The sequence below is a fragment of the Gouania willdenowi genome, chromosome 5 (genome assembly GCF_900634775.1).
Source record: "Gouania willdenowi chromosome 5, fGouWil2.1, whole genome shotgun sequence".
In the NCBI taxonomy this organism is placed as follows: domain Eukaryota; kingdom Metazoa; phylum Chordata; class Actinopteri; order Blenniiformes; family Gobiesocidae; genus Gouania; species Gouania willdenowi.
In genome coordinates this window covers 21475909-21497925 of record NC_041048.1, presented here as the reverse complement: position 1 = coordinate 21497925, position 22017 = coordinate 21475909, and the positions used below count along the sequence as shown (strand labels likewise).

General features: G+C 42.7%; 1 protein-coding gene across 6 annotated transcripts in view; it reads left to right on the top strand.

The window, feature by feature from the left end:
- LOC114463175 (inositol 1,4,5-trisphosphate receptor type 1) overlaps window positions 1-22017 on the top strand; it is a 115290-nt gene that overhangs the window by 2008 nt on the left and 91265 nt on the right. For all 6 annotated transcript variants that reach the window (XM_028446504.1, XM_028446506.1, XM_028446507.1 and 3 more), the window contains exons 2-3: window positions 2194-2308; window positions 6423-6493. In XM_028446504.1, coding sequence (XP_028302305.1) covers window positions 2217-2308; window positions 6423-6493 — 163 coding nt within the window. In that variant the 5' untranslated portion in view covers window positions 2194-2216. The remainder of the gene's footprint in view (window positions 1-2193; window positions 2309-6422; window positions 6494-22017) is intronic.

Here is a 22017-nt window from a genome sequence, read left to right as displayed (position 1 = left end):
AAAGGGAAACCTGTGTGTTAGCTTAGATCGTTTTGGGTGTGAATGGTGATGAGGTAAATCGATGGTCAATTTAAATGTGACGGATCTTTTTTTGATTTTTTTCCTACTTTACCTCGCTAAGTGTCTGCCCTGTCAGGAAAAAAAAGCTAAACATCTCTTATTTAATTGTGCTGGCCTGGCTAATGCTCATGACTCACCAGAAACAGGTTCGTGACCAACCTTTGGGTCCCGGCTCACAAGTTGAGAACCTTTGCTTTAGACTATATTATGGACTAAACTTAAGGCGCGGAGCAGCACCCAGGAAGTGTTTATGTGCTTAAGGGACTTACAGTGGTGGAGGTCAGAGTGACCTACGACTCTCCGCTTTCATAGACCCCCACAGCCCCTATAAAAGTACTGTTAGACACGGAAATAATCATAATTTGTCAATTAGTTGATGACACAAAAAACATTTCATTAATTCCTTAAATAATCTCAAAATTCTCAGTAGCATTAGGTGTCCTTTTGAATATTTGTAAATGGAAATTGAGGGATTGTCATTTACTCTCTGTTTCTAATATACCGGAATATATACATATACACACATATATATACAGCATATATAAATAAATTGAAATCGATCATTCACATTCTTGTTTCTAATTCTCACATTTACTACTCCGGGCAATTTAGAGACTCCAAACAACCTAGTCATGTTTTTGGATTGTGGGAGGAAGCCGGAGTACCTTGAGGAAACCCACGCAGCATGGGGAGAACATGCAAACTCTACACAGAAAGGACCCAAGTGTCCACCCCAGGCTCAGAACCCAGGACTTTCTTGCTGTGAGGCGGACGTGCTAACCACTAAACCACCGACCGCCCCACCTCTACTTTATTCTCAGAATTCCTTTTCCTTGTCTTTTCTGCCATCACTAAAACGTCAATGGTCACCAGCTCGTTTGGATGCAAAAATCATTCATGAGGTTCTTTGCTTTGACCATTTATGGTAGAATGTAGGTGTGTCGAGGGCGAGATATGAAGTAAATTCAGCTGTACAATCCTTGAAATGGCACATGTTTAGTGAAAGGAAAAATGGTTGCAGATATGCGTACGCATGGATTTAAACATTGGTTTATACATATTGTACATTAAGCCCTATCACATTTTAGGGCACTTGATGCTTCTCTTTGCTGATGAGCTTTATGAAGATACAGATCCATGAGTTATAATCCGGAGGAAAATGAGAGACTACCTCAGTAGTACCACAGGATGGTTACCTCTATGCTACACCACATTGATACAGTAATTCATGCAAAAAGGATCAACCAAGTAACAGTGTGAAATATATACTGTATATATCATTTCATGTAAGACTTAATCATCAAGACTGCCTAAAGTACATCATCCTGAGTGCAACAAATATATATGGTGTGTTAGGTTCAGGGTTCAAGTCAATGACATTTTTCAGTTACAATTACGGTTTCAATTATCCATATTCAATTACAATTTAATTATGATTACTGTGACTGTCATGTTTTCCAATTAAAATCAAATTACAATTACTATTTTTCCCCTGAAAGTCAATTCCAATTATTTTCTCAATTACTAAAGTTAGTCAAATTTATGCTATCTTTTATTTATATAGCGCTCAAAAACAGCCCACATGGGACCAAAGTGTTTTACTAATGATCTCATCTACTGTGTATTTTAGTGTGCTGTGTGTGCTCATCATTTATAGGCCTGTTGTGATGATTGTATGTGCTTTTGTGTTTGTATGTTAAAGTTTTGGCATCTTTACTTTCACATTTTAGTGTATTGATTACAGCGTCTTATGTAAAAGCCTAAATAGGGGAAAGAGATGGAATTTTGCAAAAGCTATAAACTCTTTGTAAAACATCAGTACAGTATTGGTTACTGCATGGTTTTGTATCATCCCTATTGAAATGTTTTTGTTTTTTTACTTTTACTTTAGACACATTCTATTATATCTTAACTCTAAGCCCTGACTCTGCGAACCCTTACTACCTGAATAAGTCACAGGTAGTAGGAAAACTTAATATGAATCATATTTTAATCATTGTTGACTAGATGTGTGTAAGCCATAGAGCTATAACATGGCTCCCCAGTTTTATGCCAATTCCAATTACACAGTCAATTATCTGAATGCAATTAAAATGCGATTAATATTACAATTCGTCTCTGTCTCCTCTCCAGGTGCTTCGTAGCTCGTCTCCAGCATGTCGGATAAGATGTCCAGCTTCTTGCACATCGGGGACATCTGCTCCCTGTACGCAGAGGGATCTACCAATGGTTTCATTAGCACACTGGGGTATGTAGATCGCTCACAAAACTGCACATCAAGTGTGAAGGCCCACTTCACACCACCCTCTTTCTGTTAGCTGAGCAGAAGGAAGTCAAACTCAGTAATCGGTATTTCTTAGCTTTTTTTTTGTGCATCCAGTGATTGGATTAGGAAAAACATGCGAGGAAAAACCATTTTTAAATGATACGTTTCATACACACAGCCAAATGTATAGTTTATTAGTTTCTTCTCATACCTTTATGCACAGTTAATGCACATTATCTGGATGTAAGAGTGTTATTGATCATTGATAATCCTGTTTTGTATGGATTACAAAACAGCCTAGATTTACTAAATTAGCCTTCAGACATGCTCATAACAGCACAAATAAAATAGTGATCGACAGATGATCCCTTTGTCATGAATCACAGCCAGATGATAGAATTGGTTAAGTTCTATGCTTGCATTTTTAGCAGGCCATCATTAGAAGGTAAGGCATTAAGATCTCAAAAAAGAATGCAAAATTTTGAATGCATGCCTCAGTAATTTGGATGCACTATCTCCTTACCTGTTGCACCTCTTTTACTAAGGTTGTAGTGCAAATTGGTGCGCAAACATGGTTAAGACCGCACCTTTTTAAAGCTGCAGTATGTAGAATCTTCTCTCCTCTCCGTTTTGAAATCAAAACCAAAACTTCGTCTCCCTTACCTGTGTCTTTTGTGAACATAGAGACAAATGTATGGACTTTATTTTGTGTTAGTGGAGATTTTTATGGTGTTTTAGAGACTCATAAATGCACATATCACTCTGTAGTTACTGTTCTGAACAGCGGCTGCTGCCGTCAGCTGGTCCCTGCCACAAGCACACACAGAGGCAGCTGTGATCTCAGCTGCCTGAGCGGCAGCCAGTCAAGGCACACTGAACACAATCATTCTGCATCCAGACTGTAAAATGAATTCACCTTGAATAAGCTTCTCTTAGGTTTACACATGATTTATCCCATCTGTTATCACTCTCCTTCTGACACCAGTGCGTGCGGCGGACCCTGCACAGTCACGGGGATCCGCGAGGACGCAAGGCGGACCGTTCCTCCCGAGTATATTTGTGACTTTATTTTGTTGCTTCTCCACCTCAGTTTGCCTTTGTCCGCTTGATTTGCCGTGTAACTGTTGTGTCTAATGCCGCGATGGAGACCTGCTGGAACGTCCGTCATTGCTCTTGGTGCGTGAATGCGCCTGACTTCAGTCAAGCAGCCAATAGTAATGCCTAAAACAGCCCATGAAGCACACGTGTTTGTAGAAAGATCTCTGATTGGCTGACATCCAGCGTCACGCTCCTGGCCCTGTAAACTTAATTTACAGGGCCAGGAGAAGGAGAAGAGATTCACTGTCCACTCAGAACAATTTGGATTACAAATATGCTCAAAGGTGATTATGGATTTTTGACCAAATGATGCCAAGAAAAAACTTACATACTTCAGCTTTAAATGAGCATTTTGCATGCATACAAGCTGTGGAATTTGAGGTAATAGTGCAGTTCTTTCTCTGTTATGGGCAGAATACTATACATAAATATTTTTTCTTTATACCTCACACACAGTTCACACTGTGTCTGTTAATATTGACTATAGTTTGTTTTCAGTTATTGTTAATGTTAAGTTGAGCAATGAGCATTGAACATCCCTTTTTTTTGGTTTCCTTTTTCTTCTCCTGTGTCTTCTCCTTGCAATATTTACTGCAGTCCTCACTCTGTGTATAGCTGTGATAGTCACTACCTGCCTTTGGAAGGTGACACATTGATGCGCAGCAGACAGTTCCAGGTTTGATTAATTAGATTGTGCGTCCTGCATTAATGCATTTGCATTTTCCCCTCCCAGTATTTAGCATGCCACAAGCTGATCCATCCTGATTGCATATTCATCAAAGGCAAACGCGCTAAATGGATTGTGCGTGTTATGTTGTGTGCTGCCAGATACAATCCTGAATGCGTGGGCGTAGAGACGTTTGCTCATGCCTATACAGGCGTTGACCTTTAGTAGTATCCGTCTCCAGTGCTTGTGATTATAGTAAGTCCATTAGCTCAGTGTGTCCTACACACCCCCCTCAGCTCATGAAAAATGGAATGACCCACCGTGGTGAAGTCTGAGTCACTGTGTGGACATTTTGGCCTTTTGCGAGTTCAAGAGCTTCCCACGTTGACACACGCACACGCGCACACAAACACAGGCATGCACTCGTGCACTCAAGGCCATTTATTTACAGATTTTTAAGGCGGAAGCACTAAAACACCAACTCAGCTGCATTCCTTAAATCTTCTGATCTGAGCAGGCCCTGCAGATCATCAAGGAACCCACATCCTTTTTTTTTTGCGGCAGTCGGGAGAGTAAAAGCAAATTAAATGGTTCAAATCCTATGAATATTTTCATCATATAGTATAAAGCGATAGCTTTTTATTATCAAAGCTGGGTTTTTCAGTTTAGCGGAGTTTTCACAAAAAACAGATAACACCAGTAGCGTGCCGATCGCCCTGGGTTACGGTACAAAAAAGTTGTTTTGCTCCAACCTTTTATTTTTGAACTCGGGCTAGTGGACTACTGGCACTGGCTTACAATGAATGTAGAGATCCATTTTATCTGACACATGATTGAAAAGTAACTTCTTGTATAGAATACCCTGTTGACAAGATTAGTATAAATAAAACATATTTTATATTATTAAATGATGAAAATTGGAAACCAAAGATACTGTACATCTAAGAGGTTAAGATCATGATAACATTGGCAGTATTTGAACCATTTTTGCTTCTATTAGTTTGATATGACACAATGCGTAAAATTGTTGAATGGAACCTACTACTGTACCTGTAGTGAACTTTGATTGCCAGCTCTATCAAACAACACCTTTTGATACTAAATGATAAAAATGTGGAGAAAAGCTACAAAAATGTAAATACAGAAGATAATCAAAGAAAGTAGGTGGGAACATTTTACAGTTGCAATTACGTTTTGCATTACTGTATTAAATTACAATTCAATTACGATTACAGTGACCAGCATTTTTTCCAATTACAATTTAATCAGAATTATTTTTTTATCCTCAGAAAGTCAATTACTATTAAGTTCTCAATGACTAAAGTTCAATTACAATTCATAACAATTACTGAGTCTGAAATAAATAACCTAATAAAAGTTGACCTTCCTCTTGTGTTAGTTTTCCGTTAGCATCTCTTATGATGACTGGTCCTAAATTAGCTGTAAAATACACTAGAAACAAATATCTGTCTTCTTATTTCTTTACTATTCTATTTACTATTACCTTGTTAGGCTTCCTAATCAATGAAAATATAGGTTTTGATGTTTTTGGTGTGGACATCTAAGCCTTTTTTGTGTCAGTATATACCCTATATATATATATATATATATATATATATATATACCATTTAATAAAAAAAAAAAAAAATCTAGGATATATATATACTACATATTTATACACGCACCCAATTAAATAAATGTTAAAATATGGGAAAGCTTGATATGAGACATATTTTAAAAACTGTTAACTACATAGGTGTAGAAATGTGGTTTCCGTTAAAATATAATTGACACTTTTTTATGACAATTATCTAAACTCAGTTACAATTTAATTACAATGACGTTAGCAACATATTTTTAAAATGACAATTAGAGTCATAATTTTGCTGTCATTGTAATTATTTATCAATTACACAATTATTTTTTTTTGTTTTTTTTTTTTTTTTTTTTTTTACACAATTACAATTATAATTGAGCCCAACCCTGGTGGGAGCGAATGGAAAACACTGTTGTCCCAGAAATGTCTGCTCCAGTGGTTGGATTTCAAGACATAAAAATGTTCAGAAAATATATTTGAGTGTTTTAATTATTATTTTTTTGTATTATTGTTTATTTTTTGCTATTTGAAAATTGGTGGAACCACATGGATGTTGTTGTAAACATGGCTCGTACACGCACTTTTTAAAGAAAATCTCCAAAATGTGAATTATATGCTGCTGTAAACCAGAGCATTTAAAACCCAGCATTTTTATATAAACTGTATTTATATGTAGTGTATATGTGTGTGTTTAACAAGTGATTAACCGTTGAATTGTATGTCAACATTCACAGCTTGGTAGATGACCGCTGTGTGGTCCAGCCTGACGCTGGAGACCTCAACAACCCTCCGAAGAAGTTCAGAGGTAAGTGTGCTCTCCTTTCCTTTTCCCTCCCGGGTCCTGCCATCATAGCACTAACTGCTGTCTGTTTATAGTGGAGACCTCACTGCATGTGTTATGTTGTGTTTCTTTGGCGACAGCCTCTCTAACTCAGCCTGCTGGACTTCAAACAGGCCTGCTATTGTGTGTGTGCGTCAGTGCGTGTGCTTTCATGTGCGTGCTGATTAGCCGTGCGTGCTCCGTGTACAGAGGCAGCTGGAGCGTGCCGACTCTGATGTTCATTTGTTGAGAAACAACAGGAAGGAGAATATTCACGATGAACAGTCTGGATTTCTGTCTGTGTGTGAAGTTGCTATTATTAGCTGCTTGACAGGAAGTTGAACACAGTTCCCACTCTGAAGCTCTAACTCCCCCAATATTCTACGGCCTGTTTCTTGTAGTATCTGACCACATAAACAAAGGGAAACAACATAATCATGTATGCAAATGCAAACAACTCATTCAATGCCAGTCATTTTCAGAGCAGCCAACCCCATATTGCCAGGCGTTTTAGAATATTTTCATTGATTTGACAGAATAGTTTGTACTATGACAACCTGAAATCTGAAAACATCTGAAAGATTAGACATCATCAGAAAAAATTATTTTGTTTCTTCCGTAATCAGCAGTTGAATAGAGGCAAGTTTCACACAAATCGCCAGTTTGTGACAAAAAGCTGAGAAAAACTTCTTTTTCTGAAAAAACCTATTAATGACTTTGAAGCACTTTTTTTTTGCTTTAGTGACACCTCAACATTAGTTTCTTAATATAAAAACAACACTGAGACCAGGCTTTTGATGGCAAAAGTATTATTATTTTGGTATCTAGGTCAGAATTGAATGGTTTGCTTACTGTATTTTGGCCGTCCTCCAAGTCTCTCCCCCCGTCATTCTCCACACACACACAACTTCCTCCTCCTCCTCCCGGACATGCCGAGTCTCACCGCTTGCCCCGTTTTTTGATCGTTTTCCCTCACCATCATGACACTCTCAATAGTCCACTTTGGTTACACACATGCTCTGGTCGAGTGTGCGCTGCTGTGAGCTGCTGAGAACTTCAGCATCAACGCTCGTAGCACTATTTTTTGTCTTACAAACTCCTTTCCTCTCCCTCTGAGCTCTGCCCATCATGGGTGATCGCTCATCTAAAGGTGCGCTGCTGCAACCTACATGTCACCCATTGGTCACTGCATCATGGTACAAGCTCGATTTTCACAGGAGAGCTTTGTCACACTGTCTCCTAGCAACCCCAGCCAAAAAAGACAATTAACATCTTTAGAGGTCTTTGGCAGTCAACGTTACTAAACCAAAAGACGCCTATAGACGTCTTTGGCAGTCAATAAGTTAAGTAAAATGAGGCATGATTGAGATCATAAAAAGGTGTGTATGATCGGACTTTAATGTGGTTTAGCCTTTAATTTAATGTAATAACCTCCAAAAAATAGTTTTCTTGCTACTAGAGACTTCCTGCTGTTTGAAACTAGTAACAACGGATTGTCTGAAAATCTGAACCAGTATTGTTCGTTGTTGATGTTTTGATTTACTGTGATTATTCAAGCCCTGGGGTGGACACCTGAGTCCTTTCTGTGTGGAGTTTGCATGTTCTCCCCGTGCTGCGTGAGTTTCCTCTGGGTACTCCGGCTTCCTCCCACAATCCAACAACATGACTGTAAGGTTCATTGGAGTCTCTAAATTGCCCATAGGAGTGAATGACAGTGAGTGGTTGTCTGTCTGTCTGTGTTGCCCTGCGATGGGTGTACCCCCGCCCAGCGCCCAATGAGAGCCGGAGATTGGCACCGGCAGACCCCCACGACCCTGAACAGGATAAAGTGGGTCTGAAAATGAATGAATGAATGAATTAATTCCTCCGCCTCTCAAAACTGAATGTTGTCACTAGCCTCGCGAGAACTGTCACTCAAGCCATTTCAGGTGGCAGTTTACAGTTTGTTGAAAAAAATGGCATATTAACTGATGCCATAACTTGGAATAGTTGATTGCCAATGAAGTAAAGATGAAAATATTGGAAAAAAGTGAGAAAACGCATATTTTTTTTTTTTTTGCATTAAATTGACGCAAAATCATGAAGAAATGTGTTTTAAGAGTTATTTTTCAGTGAATGTTGCCAGCACGTGTTCTGTGTATCTGGAATGCATTTATTGACAGTCTACCCACTGAGGATTTTAGGGAGAAAAAAAAAAATTCACATTTTTCTGATAAAAAATACAGGGTGCATACACTAAAATGGCCACAAATTTTTTTCGCAATATTTCCAGCAGAGCAGACTCTCCAATTATTGGTCTTTAGGGTCAAAGTTAACAGAAAAAACACAAATAAAAAGTATGGAAGACCATGTCAGGTTCAACCCATTTTTGAGACTTTGGCTCCCAGACTATGAGCTGAATAAATTGTCTTTGTCACATATTGCATTATATGAGACATGGGCAACTGGCAGCACTCCAAAGTCTATCCACCAAATGACCCAAAACAACACATGAAATGACAGAAAAACAAGGAAAAAAGCAATGAAAATACACAAAATGATAGAAATACAAAAGACATAAGACGATTTAATAACATGCAACAAAATGATAGAAATATATAAACAAAAGGATATCAAGATGCACAAAATGACAGATAGATACAAAATTGACAAGAAAAATACACAAAAAGACAGAAAAAGATACAAACCAACATAAACATACAAACCCTTTGTTTTTTCCTGTATTAATGCTCAGATTGGTCATTATTCTAAATGCATGAATGTTGTTATTGTGGCCCTTATTACTGTGAATATCTGGGAAAGAGGAGATTTAGCAGAGGCAAGACTCTTTGGATGATCTTGTTCACTGAAACCATCCTTGGTCTCCCTTAGTCCATCTGCTTAGTTACTAATGAAGTAGTAAGAACCTACTTTTTTTTTCAGGTACTCGGCCTCAACACGGTCTCCCCACAACAACATGTTCAAATAATACATACACACAATGATCACAATCAGATTCAGAAAAGTTTTTTTTTATTGCCAATCATGTTTGCATATAAAGAGATTAAAATATGTATATATAAATGAAAATTGAAGAGTGCAATATTCACACAACAATAGGTATGCTGCATATCATTTCGTTGTACATTTGATGTAAAGGAGAAGTTTGATTTGATTGTATAACTGTGAATTAGGTGTTGAAATAAGTCGATATATCGCGATATTACGTCGCGTGATTCTCGGATTGCTTCAAAATGCATACATATCAATTTAAAAAAAAAAAAAGAAACTATATTATTTTTTTATTTTTTAACTGTATTGAAACAGGAAAATCTTTTCCACTGCAGGAGACATTGTAACTGCACAAATAAGTGTGCTAAAACCTGGGCATGTTGACCAGCTTGTGTTTTTTTCAATAAAATCTATAAAGTATTAACTTTCTGCATTTATTTGTTGTTCTAGGCATATACCTCAGTTAAGTTACACTAAAGTCACGTTGCACTAAAGTCAAAGTTGGTTTAAAAGCCACATGCAGATTGTATGTTATTTATTTATTTTAAGTTGTTGGCACATGGCATGTCAAAGCCAATGTTTTGAGTGTAAAATATGCCAATAAAATATATTTCATACATAATGTTCTCTTGAAGGTGTACAAAGTCATATATTTAAAAAAAAATTAAAAAAAATCGCCTTATACTTTAATATCGGGATATATCGTGTTGTATCGTATCGTGACTTATGTATCGGGATACGAATCGTATTTCCAGATGCCAGGTAATACACACCCCTACTGTGAATGTATGAGTACATTTGATTAATAACGATATCTCACCATTTATTTAGCAAATATATTAACGAGCTAAATAAATCCAAGTCAACATTACCATTAATATTATTAGGATATTATTCACTCGGTGCTAAAACGCTGAGCATTTGCTGCCTTATCAATTCAACTTAACAGGCGATCAGTCTGCTTTGAAGTGAGCTCCATAAACCTCCTCTTCGTGCTCTCAGTCAGCTCACACTTTTCTGGGCTGATATCTGCTCCTCCTGAGCTTGACGAAGATCGCTTTGCACTGAAAAAGTAGAGCTTTGATCTCAGCAGAGAGGACACGCTATCTCACTTTGGAGACAATCACTGTCAGCACTGCAACATCCCAGAGCGATCCAGAGCCTGACTCTTGGATCGCCAAATGATCCTCTTCCTTCAGCTATGCTTGCTATTCTTAGTAAAACTGTTTGCATCCGCTGCTGCTATCAACATAGCGCCTAACAGAGCAATGGTTAGAGTGGATGTTGACCTCATGTTTACAAAATTGTTCAAACCCAGAGAGTTCAGGCGTGTAGAGTTTGTTTGAGTTCAATAGTGTGAGTTTATTTATTTTTTCAGCTGAAAGAGACACTGCTGGATCAAGATTATTCATCCCATGAAATGACTTCTGGGGTTCATATCTCCATCAATGTGACCACATACAGGGAGATGAATGATGCAGTAGAAAATGTTCTGCTGCTTCTAACGTAGCAGCATGCGCAAAACATGTGACCATCATTCAAGACACCCGAGGAACAGAATTCTTAACAGTACTACTTCATTAAATTCCGCTTCACCATTTAAACAGGCTAGTCATTTTAATTTCTGTCCTAAATTCACCCACTTAAGCAAGACAAGTGATAAAAAATATGTGAATACAAGAAAAATACAACCCTCGATTTCTCATTCTCCATAGATGAGACCAAGGATTCAGCTTTGGTGCCCCCTTGTGGTATATAGGGCACTATGCAATTGAATAGGCTGCATATAGCCAGAAACGGCTGTGGATAAATCCTTTACCTTTATGTAATGAGTTTTCCTCAAACTTCTTGTTTACTTTTGAATGTATACGTACATTTCTCAAAGACAAACCTGAAATGAGTTCCTCTAAACCACAACTTAATACCCGTTTTATCCATTTTACCATAAATAATATGTTCAAAAGTCTTTATCTCATGACTATCTGGATAACGCCTCAGAAAATCAGTCTAGTTTTATCAGGATAGATAGATAGATTTATTCATCTCCAGAAGGGGAAATTCAAGTGCCCAGTAGCATACAGCGTGTGCCATATTTCCACACACATACTCATAAATGAATACATTAATAAATAAATAAAAGGTTAAAACGTTAAAACGCACATTATATATATATATATATATATATATATATATATATATATATATATATTCTTTCTGTAATGCTACTGGAATTGTAAATTCCCCTGATGGAGCCTTTCCCAAGGGATCAATAAAGTCTATCTAATCTAATCTAATATACAGTATATATAGGATCTGCTGTATGATCTGTCTAACTTCATTAATATTCTGGTAGAGGTTATGAACACGTAACATGGTACTAATCTCTGTCTGTGTTGTGACATATGGTGGTCCAGTATCAAATCATTTTCAAAACGACGCAGCTTTAGTGTTGTTACTCACTGACCAGAGCCCTAAACTAAGAAGCTCGATGATCATATCCAGGATTTATCTCTTTGACCAAACCACACATTCACAATCACAGAGCAGCTGTATTTTCCAAAACTGGTTATCAACTCATTGATATGACTCAGGATTTTCCAGCGTCCGACCAATCACAAACAGAGAAACCCTGCAAAGCAGCCTGCGTTACCATGAAGAAACGGACAATTATTCTTAAGAAATACAAATAATTAAAATTTGTAATTGAGGCCAAAAGCAACACTGTTGCCGCAGCAAAAGCCAGGAAGAATTATTGACAGAAAATGGCAGATTGTGTTAATGAGTAAATTCATGAGATTATACAATAATAATGAATCGGACAATAAACGGACACCTCTCTAACCAGTCAATTTCCCTTCATTACAGCACAGATGTTTGGGGTGGAGCTTCCTCCATACCACAAAATACATGATCAGAATAGTAAATATGTAGTTGTCATACACTGCTCAAGTTACTGCGACACTCCCTAAAGATGGAGGAATCATGAAATGACCCTGGAACAAATCAATGAATGTGCGAATGAAAGAATTTCTTGTCTCATCTTACGACTCAGCATACATGGGTTTCCAAGACACCATAAGCATATTTACGGGTACAAGAAAAGTCTAAATCGGCAAAACATTGCGTTACATTTGCAAGGTAAATATAACGCAATGTTACAACCAGAATCCTCTGGAGAGGCCATTTTTCCCAAGAGACCTGATTGGTCAGGAGGCAGTGCTTTTATACTCGCCGATCTCTCATCCACAACCGAACCTGCTCCAGATCAGGTTAGCCATTCAGCATAAGTTACCATGGTGATTTACCTTGGTAAGAAGTGAACCAGTGTCGTAGTACAAAAAACGCAGGGTTAATCCTAAAGGTTACCTCAATATGAGAAAATCTACCTTTGTAGCCCTGATGAGTATTTGAGCACTCTAATAAAGGTTGTCATGGCAATCTATTGCAAAATAATTGATTAACACTTTATTTGGACCAATGAATGAACATTGCACAGTTTGAGGTTGCACAGATTAGTGAGCCATTGAGAAGTGGCTAAAGATCACTGGTACAGGTGTCACTTGTGGCCCATAAGTGCTGTTAAATCAGGGTTGTAGCCCTGTCATTAGAGCAGCTGGGTTTGACCACAAGTGGCCCCACGGTCATAGTGCGCTCACTTGATTTCAACCTGGAAACAGGAAAAGGTAAAATAAAGACAACTGATGGGGACAAAGTGCATGAAATAACACATAACCCATTTCTATATAATTTAGACATTAAAAGCTATTTGAGATTGATCATGGCCAAACTACATTTTTGGAATTTGATGTATTTAACACAATAAAGTTCATGCTGGACATTAATTTAAGGCAAGGCAAGGCAAATTTATTTGTATAGTGCATTTCATACACAGGGCAATTCAATATGCTTACATGATCAAAAATTGCAACAGGATATCACTATGTCTGCTGTGTTTGTTTAAAGCAGAACTAAGTAACTTGCGCTTGGCGCTCCCCCTAAAGGTCCCTTATGGTTATGTCACTGTCGTAAAAACTCTGCACCCCCCGCCGCCTGCCTCACCCCACAGCAACCGAAAAATCCTGATACAACAGTGACACTAAGGGTGCTTTCACACATATAGTCCCATGTGACCATGTGAACAGTATGAGGAAGAGAGACAAGTAAAATAAATGAATGATGTGGAGTAATACAGAAGGGAGTGTGGAAGTGTGTGTGATGTGTTTGTGTGCTGACAAAGTGGCTATGAGGATGGATGGATGAATAGATAGATTGATGGATATTTGTGTGTGTGCTGCCTGATGGAGCGCTGGGTTGTGAGTGTGTGTGCCTGTTGCCGTGACAAAAGTGTGTGTGATTGCTGTGTGTTGCTGCTGAGCTGTCACTGCATGGAGTTGCTCCGTTCCTTGGACAAAGGTCTTCTCTGCCTTTTTTTGCTAGCTCCGCCATGATATAAGTTTGAGAAAAGTGAATTTGTAAACAACCGTGTGCAGCCACAGGGCTGGTCATAATCTAGCATTAGTTTGTATTGGGCTGCCGTAAAGCAGTACGTCTTGTCATAAGAACGAGAACAGAGCTGCGTGACTGTCACCGGGTCGAAGGCAGGGAAAGTTGCAAGTGCTGTTTTCTGGCCAGAGACAGCAGGGGGGATGAAAGACTCCCCAATCACCCCATAAACACTTGTATTACCCTCACAGGGACTATGAGAAGGATTTATTAAGGTGAAAAAGTGACTTAGTTCTGCTTTAACTCCCAGGTGGTGAAATAGGCGGTAACAGAGTTTGAGTCCAGATAATGTTTAATATAATAGCCTTGCAATAAATTCCCTGTGTGACAAAATTACAAATGAGGCAGATGCAATGTATGAATGACCTTGTCCTGACCTCTAATGTGCCCCTAAATACTCGCTTCAATTTTTCCACACTTGTCACCAGACTCACTTAACTGATTATACAGCACAATAAGCATAACTGTATCACCACATTGCACTCTCACCTTAAAAATGTCGACTCTTCCCCACCCCTTCTATTTTCCTACCCTGACTCCCTCTTCCCTATTTCCTTCCCCCTCCCCTAGGTGTAACACTACTCTCTCTTTTTATATTCTCCCTTTAATAAGGTTTTTCTTAGCTTTCCTTAGGAAGCTCATGATGGTCACATTTCAAATAAAATAATTTATTTAACTGCAATTTGCTGTCGCAAAAAGATTGCACTACATGTAGTGTTGACCTTCGACAGCATGTGCAGACAAGGTAAAAAAAAAGAAAACAAATTATGTGCCCCTAAATGTATGGATTATAGATGATTTTTACATGATGTCACATAATTAATAATATTCATCACCTTTCATCCCAAACAATCTTAAGATTACAACAATACAAATCTGTATACGCCTGCACAGATATTGTGCTGCTGACTTTTCTTAATGTCACTCAAAGCTTCTTAGCCAACTTCTGTCTTCATCCACATTTGGAAGGCTTTTCATCGGTTTGATAGAGACTCAGTTGTGCAGTGATAATCCTACTAAGTGGGGACTATAAGGGCATGGGGCCAGATGTCTACTGGGTCATATTGTCACTGCAGAAGAATGCTCAACATTTCCTTCTAATGTAAACAGACGAACTCTCAACACAATCCCACTTTTACTTCTGTGGAGGGCGTCCGAGACAGCCTTGCTTTTTATCTCAGAAGAACACTGTTTGGCACATCCACACAGGGACTGCACAATTTATACCCTAACAGGAATTGTAGCAAAATCTATTTGGGGGAGGAGGGGGATTGGTATTGAGTGATTGTCTAAATAAGTCTGTGCATGGTTTCAAACCTGCGTGGTTATATTTTCTTGTTTCTGTGAAAACTTGTACCGTAATTTTTCCTGGTAAATGTCACTACTTTTTTTTATTTAAACCCCTGCTTTCTGCTGACCTGTCACTGGGAGAGAAATTCAAAAAATCCCTTGATTATGGGCGTTAATGCTGTTGCAGTAAAGGCAGACATACATTGTGCAATTTTTGGCCTATTTTGAACCAATTTTTGACTCGTGCGCCTATTTTTTAGGATTGTGCGAGTCTCTGCTAGATCGTGTGTTGCGCATCGTGTAGTATACATGGGGTCACGAGAAGCGATTAACACCTCACGACCAGCTCCCAATCAGCAATTATGCAGTCGTAAGAAAATCATACCTGTTTGAAATCCTTGTTGGTGCTCGTGAGGGTATCTCACTGTTGGAGCAGTGTAACGGTCCTGCTTATCCTAAACTCTCTCACATTGCACATGCGCGAACACCGTAGAACCGCTGTAGAATTGATGGACTTACTGCCCACGTCTGTCCATCCAGCTTCTCGTCCATCGCCGTCTTTTCTTTTTTAAAGCTCTTTTTGCTGAAATTTGCAAGTGTTTCTCCACTTCCGGGTTCTTCTTCTTTGTTTATTTTAATGACGACGCTTCAGAGTTCTTCTTCTTATAATTTGTACGTTGCATTTCTGGAAAAAAGACCCCGACGTGTCGTGTATGAACGTACAGTGTGAGCAGTCAGAGTGTCGGTCCGTATAGTGTGAGAACATGAATCGTGAGCTGCGCACATTCGGGCTCTGCACATGAGTCGCACATGAAAAAGCTTACATTTCGACATTCACTGCATCAATGGTCACGTTGGAAACCTCACGTCTGGCGGCGCTGCGCAGCCTTGGGCGGGGCGGGGCTGGTGGCCTTGGGCCCGCTGTTGTTCGGGGTGTGCTGGCGTCGGGGGGGTGTCTCGTGCCGGTGTGTGGGTCGTCGGGGATTGCCTCCGTGGGGGGGGGGGGGCTCTATTGGCGCCGTTGGTGTGGGGGGGGCGGTTCCGGGCTGGGGGTGCTTCGGTACTCTGGCTTGCCGGTCCGTGGCTGGCGGGATGGCCCTGCTTGGCGGTGGATGGCGTCCTCTCTCGTCGGGGGGGCCGGGGCCGCCTCCCGGTGGAGAGTGTTGTATCGTGGCGCCGGGTGGGCCTGTGCTGGCCCTGGTGCGGGCATGGGCCTCCCCCCTGCTCGGCCGCTCCCCTTGGTGGCGGGGTGGCGTTGCTCCGGGCCGGCGGGCGGCGGGGGTCGCCCCCTGGGGCGCCGGGGGATGTTGTTGGTGCCTGGCTGTACCCGGGGGTGGGGGGTGTCGCCGTGCTCCGCGGGGCCGGCGCGGTCTGGGGGGTGCCGTGGGGGGGGGTCTCCGGCTGTGCTGTTCCGGGGCCCGCAGTGCCACTTGCCCGTCTGCGCCATCTACCCTCTCGCGTGGCCCGCCACGCGGACGGGCCCGGCTCACACTGGACAGGCCTCCTACATGTTCACTTCACCCCACTCCCAGCTGGTCTGGCTCACTCACTAAATGCACCACACACCAATACCCAACCCTTGGGGGGCTGGATGGTGGGGCTGGGGGTGGAGGGGCCCGCCACCTGTGTTACTATGTAGTGGCGTGGGGGCGGCCCTCCCACCTCTAGTTGCCCTACTAATCCCTCCAATTTTAATCGCATCTCAACATGTCACCCCCCGGAGGGTGTATCATCATTTACACCCTCCGGCCTATTACACCACATACACATAAATCCACAGAGGCTGGAGGGGGAGCACCGCTCCCCTCCATCCCCCTTCTTTTAATTACACCCCATACATTCACCAAACACACACATTCACACAGGGGATCGGGAAGTGCCTCTCCATTGGGGAATGGAGAGGCACCATAACAGGGTGGTGGGTTGGTACACATATTTGGGCCTCTCCGGTGGGGGCCTGGCCCCTCTGTTGGTGGCTGGGCCACTGCATAGAGTAAAAGCACATCAAGATGGTGCGGTCGGGCGTGGCGGTGGGTCTCGGGGGGGCTTTGCCGGGGTTTCTCCTTGCGGGGTCTTTCCGGGCTGTGTCGGCCGGGTGGGGCGCGGGGGTGCCTCTCCCCCTTGGGTGTGGCTTGGTGCTTGCTTTGTCTCCTGGTGGCCTTGGGGGCGGGCCCCGCGGTGTGCGGGCCCGGGGCGGCCTGCCTCGCCGGTTTGGGGGGTGGGTGTGCTGGGGGGGTGCTGGTGTCCTCACCGGGGTTGGGGCAGGGTTGTTTGGCGCCTCGGGATGATGCTGTTTACTGGGGGGGCGGCGTTAGCTGTTCCGATGGTTGAGGTTGCTTTCGGCCGCCTGGTGGGTATGTCCTGCCATCTGCGGACTGGTGGGTGGGTCCGGGGCATCTTTGGCTGGGGGCTGCTGTCCCGCGCTGGATGTGTGCCGATGGGGTGCCTCCGTCCCCGCGGTGGGGGTCGCCGGTTGCTCGCGGGCCGGCGGGGGGCGCTGCCCCGTGGCTTGCGCTGTCCGGGGGGCGGCGGGCCCTGGGCTGCTGGCCTTGTGCCGTCTGGGGCTGTGCGGTCCTGCTGGGCTGTGGCCGGGACCTGGGCTGGGGTGGGGGGCGCGTCCCGGGGGGCTTGGCCCGGGGGCTTGCCCTTGGGGGGTCCTGGTCCCTGGGGGTACTCCTGGGGCCCGGGGTGCTTGGCCGGCTGGCCGGGCCGGTCCTGGCGGGGGTCTTCTGGGGCGGGTGGCGCGTGCCGCGCCCTTGCATACCTTCTGGTGCGGCCCCTGCTTGGGCAGTCCCCCGTGAGGCAGAGTGTCGGGGTGGGATTAGGGGGCCACATCCCGGCGGGGCGGTCTGGCTTGGCCTCTGGAGGGGGCCCTGGCTTTAAAGAACTGAAGCTCGTGGCGCGGGCGGCATCAGCATCTGGGGCGCCCGGGGGGGCTGGGTTGGGGTGCCTGGGGACTGGCGGGGGGACTCCCAGCGGCCCCCTGGTGCCTTATGCGGCTTGGGGTGTGGTCGTTCGCCCTGGGCGGGCTGCTCCTGGTGCTGCATCCATTCCGGGTCCTCCTGGCCTGGGGTCGGGTCCTTGCTGGCTCTGGGCTCACCGGCGGGTGCCCGCCGGCTGCCTGTTCGGCGTGGCTCTGGTCGTCTGCTGGGCGTGGGCTTTGGCTCCTCCGCTGGGGTCTCGGGCGGGGGGCTCTCTGGGCCCTCCCCTCGGGGGGCTGGGCGCGGGGGTGTGGGTGGTGGTGGGGGGGTGGGGGGCTGGGGGGCCTGGGGGTTGGGGGTTGGAGTCGGTGGCGTGGTGCGCTTGGTCCTTGGCTCCTTGGGGGCTTTTCGGGTGTGTATGGGGGGGGCAATGGCAGCCTCTCGGCTTGGGACCTTGGGGGCGTTCGGGGGGCTGCTTGGCCGTGGGGTGGTCGCCGGGGGCCCCTAGATCTCTCGCTCTTTCTGCTGGCCCGACTGCTTCTTCGGGCCCGGGGGCGGCTCATGGGTTTTGCTGTAGCGGCTCTTGGAATCACATTTGTCATGGACGCACTGGCCTCGGGCTGTGGGATAACACTCATACTGGGCTCAACCATAGACACGTTGTTCCCAAATACCTGTTTTATGTAACTTCCACTCACTTCCTCCTCTGCTCACAGCCACCACCATTATTCCTAAGCCGCACACTGGTCACCAGACTGGCTTGATAACACAACAATAAGCACAATATACACAACCACAATTTCACATCACATCACTTGAAACTTATTGATTATTCCCCACCCATTCGTTTTCCTATCTTGTATCCCTCCTCCCTGTTAACTCCCCCCCCCCCACCCCCCTCACCCTGGTGTAACACTGCCCTCTCTCTTTTACATCCTCCCTTTAATAAAGTATTTACCCTTCCCTAGGGAGGGCTGGTGATGGTCACAATTATGCAATGAAATAAACTCATTTATTTAATTGCAATAATAAAATATGCATTGCTGTTAAAAGATTGCACTTCTTGTAGTGTTAACCTTCAACAGCATGTGCAAACAAGGTGAAAAAAAAAAAAAAAAAAAAAAAAAAGGAAACCTCACGTCAGCACATTCATTTATACCTTTTGTTTTAATTGTGATGTGCCCTCCATAAATGGAAAAGCCATTGAAGCCACTGGTAATCCTTTATGTGAATACGTTTCAAACTGTGACACTTTGCTAATGTCTAGGAGGTTTCGTCAAGAGAGAGTGCTTGCAGACGATGGAGACCTTCCTGTTTAAATGAGGGTTATAGCGTTTAACATGGTGAATGTGAGCGAGCAGAGTGACTGCAAGCACAAAATGAATAGTTGGAGGTGTTTTTGGAAGAGGAATATAAACATGTTGTTGAACCACAGCAAACAAATGTGAATGTAAGCACAAGAAATACCATACGGAAGGCTGTCTGTGACAAACTCACTGCTGTGGAGAAAACAAGAACAGCAGAAGAGGTAATGAACAGATTGACGGATAGGAGAACATAATAAAAAATTCATTCATTCCTAAAATATTGACTAAGCTTAAAACCTGCGTTCTCTCTATGGCATTTGGTTCTGCCTTCGTCTTCTCCTCCAACTGAAGCCATCTGTGAGTAAAGCTGTGACAGTTAACACCTGCCAGTCAAACGTGCTAAATAAATGCACACAAATATCCAACACCAGCAGCTCCAGCTTTGCTAGTGCGCATTTTGTTTGCTGAATAGATCTGTTTGTATCACCTCCTGTGTGTCCTGGCCGAGACGCTCAGATAACACAGTCATTAGAGGCTAAAGCACTAAGGGGCGGATTCACTAAAGGTTTAGTGGTATTAAAACATGAGCAAACGTCACTCCATGCGCTTATAAAGAATACAAAGCCTAGGGAATCAGGAGTGCACGGCCGCTTCCCAATGCATCCTCAATCCATTTAGCATGTTTCCCCCTAATAAATATGCATAATAGGTGTATCTCCTAGGGGAACAAAAATATGTGAGGAGGAAATGCAAAAAAATTTATGCAGAGGGAACAATGTGAATTATGAAATCTGGAACTGATTGTGGCGATAGTTTTAGTACCAGAATAGTACGACTGAAAAGCAGGTGCAAACACACGCGCAGAGATCATCGCTGCTGTAAATGTGGACAGAAAACACAGCAGAGATGAAAAAAAGGCTCCAGTTGTGTGTGCGTGTGAGAGAGAGAGAGAAAAACCTGGATGTGCGTCCATCCCTCCTCCTCGGGTCCCTGCCTCATGCACACGCACGTGATCAGCATATGCGCCCACCCATCACTCACACCCACACCCACACACAGTTCTCCACTGCGGGATGAATAAAGAATATCTATTTATTGATCTGCTGTAATTCATCCACATTTTAATTTGTTTCCTCTACTAACACCTCCATTTCTGCTGCTTCAAATTAAATTTTTTGCTTCCACGCACTCATGTTCACCCTCCATGTTCAACTCAACACTTACAAAATGCTCATTTAAATAAGGACGGTCTGCACCAGTTCTGCATGTGCACTAGTCATTGCTGCAATCTTGGTGAATTCCACGTAGCAGATGAGGAAACTGCGTCACTAAAGGATTTAGGGAAGCAACTGAATTACCACCCTTTTCTTCAGATCTTAGTGAGTCTGCCCCTAAGATTGCTGGTGTTATTTTACTCATTTGACAGATTATATCTTTGGTGAGCCAGGTTAGTCCATTAACTTGATGTCAAGTTAGCCCACACTTTTACATGATTTACATTTAGTACATCAGTCCCTTAGTGTTTACACAGACACAACGGAAAGTACGAGTGGTTCAGATAATTAAACAAAAGAAGCTTTTGATAAATCAATTCTTCCTTTTTCCCACCTATAATGTTTTCATAATGCTTTAACAGGGCTGTCTGTTGACCTAGGCAGCTTTCTTGTGTTCAACTGACTGAAAACTAGCAAGTCAGTCTCACTGTTAATGGATGATGTTTTTTAATCCTTAGCCTGTTTATTTCCATTTGCATGAAGAATAACTCTGACCTGTGGAGTGAAGCAGGCATCTGTGTTTAGATGCTGCAGATCTCTTTGCGGTGCATGCCACAACCGACTCAGATTCATGGCGCAGTGGATTTTAATTGCAAGTTCTATCAAAAGATTGCATATAATATTTGACGTTCAGTCACAAGTCCTTGTGGAGCAGCATCGTGGTTTTGCATCTGCCCGTGTGCACGTCTTTGGTAGGACTTGCTCCTCAGTCACTCAAATATCCTCTGTGTACTTGTCAAACATTTGATTAAATAGTTTATTATGGGGAATAACGGGTCTCAAATATTAAAGCTAATCTGAAGCTTCTAACACTGATGTTTTTGTTTCGTGGCCATTTTTCACAGCCCTTGGAAATCTGCTTTTAAACATTACTAGCTGCTGTCTTGGACACAGGTGAATGGCTTGTACTAGTGGTTCACAAATTTTTCAGTCCCGTACCCCTTCGGACATTAAACCTGAAGCCATGTACCCCCTACTCCTGAACACTTAAAAACATAATGTCATATACAATCTAGACCTACAATGAAATATGTCTCTGATTTTTGCCTGTCCTGTTGAGAAAGGATATATAATTAAAAAAAAGATACTAATACTAATACTACTAATAATAATAATGATCTGTAAGCACACAGTGAAACATCATATTCAGACTAATCAATTGATTTATTTAATTAATAATTAGCCTACTGGCATTTTCACTGAGAAACAGTCTTATTTATTTT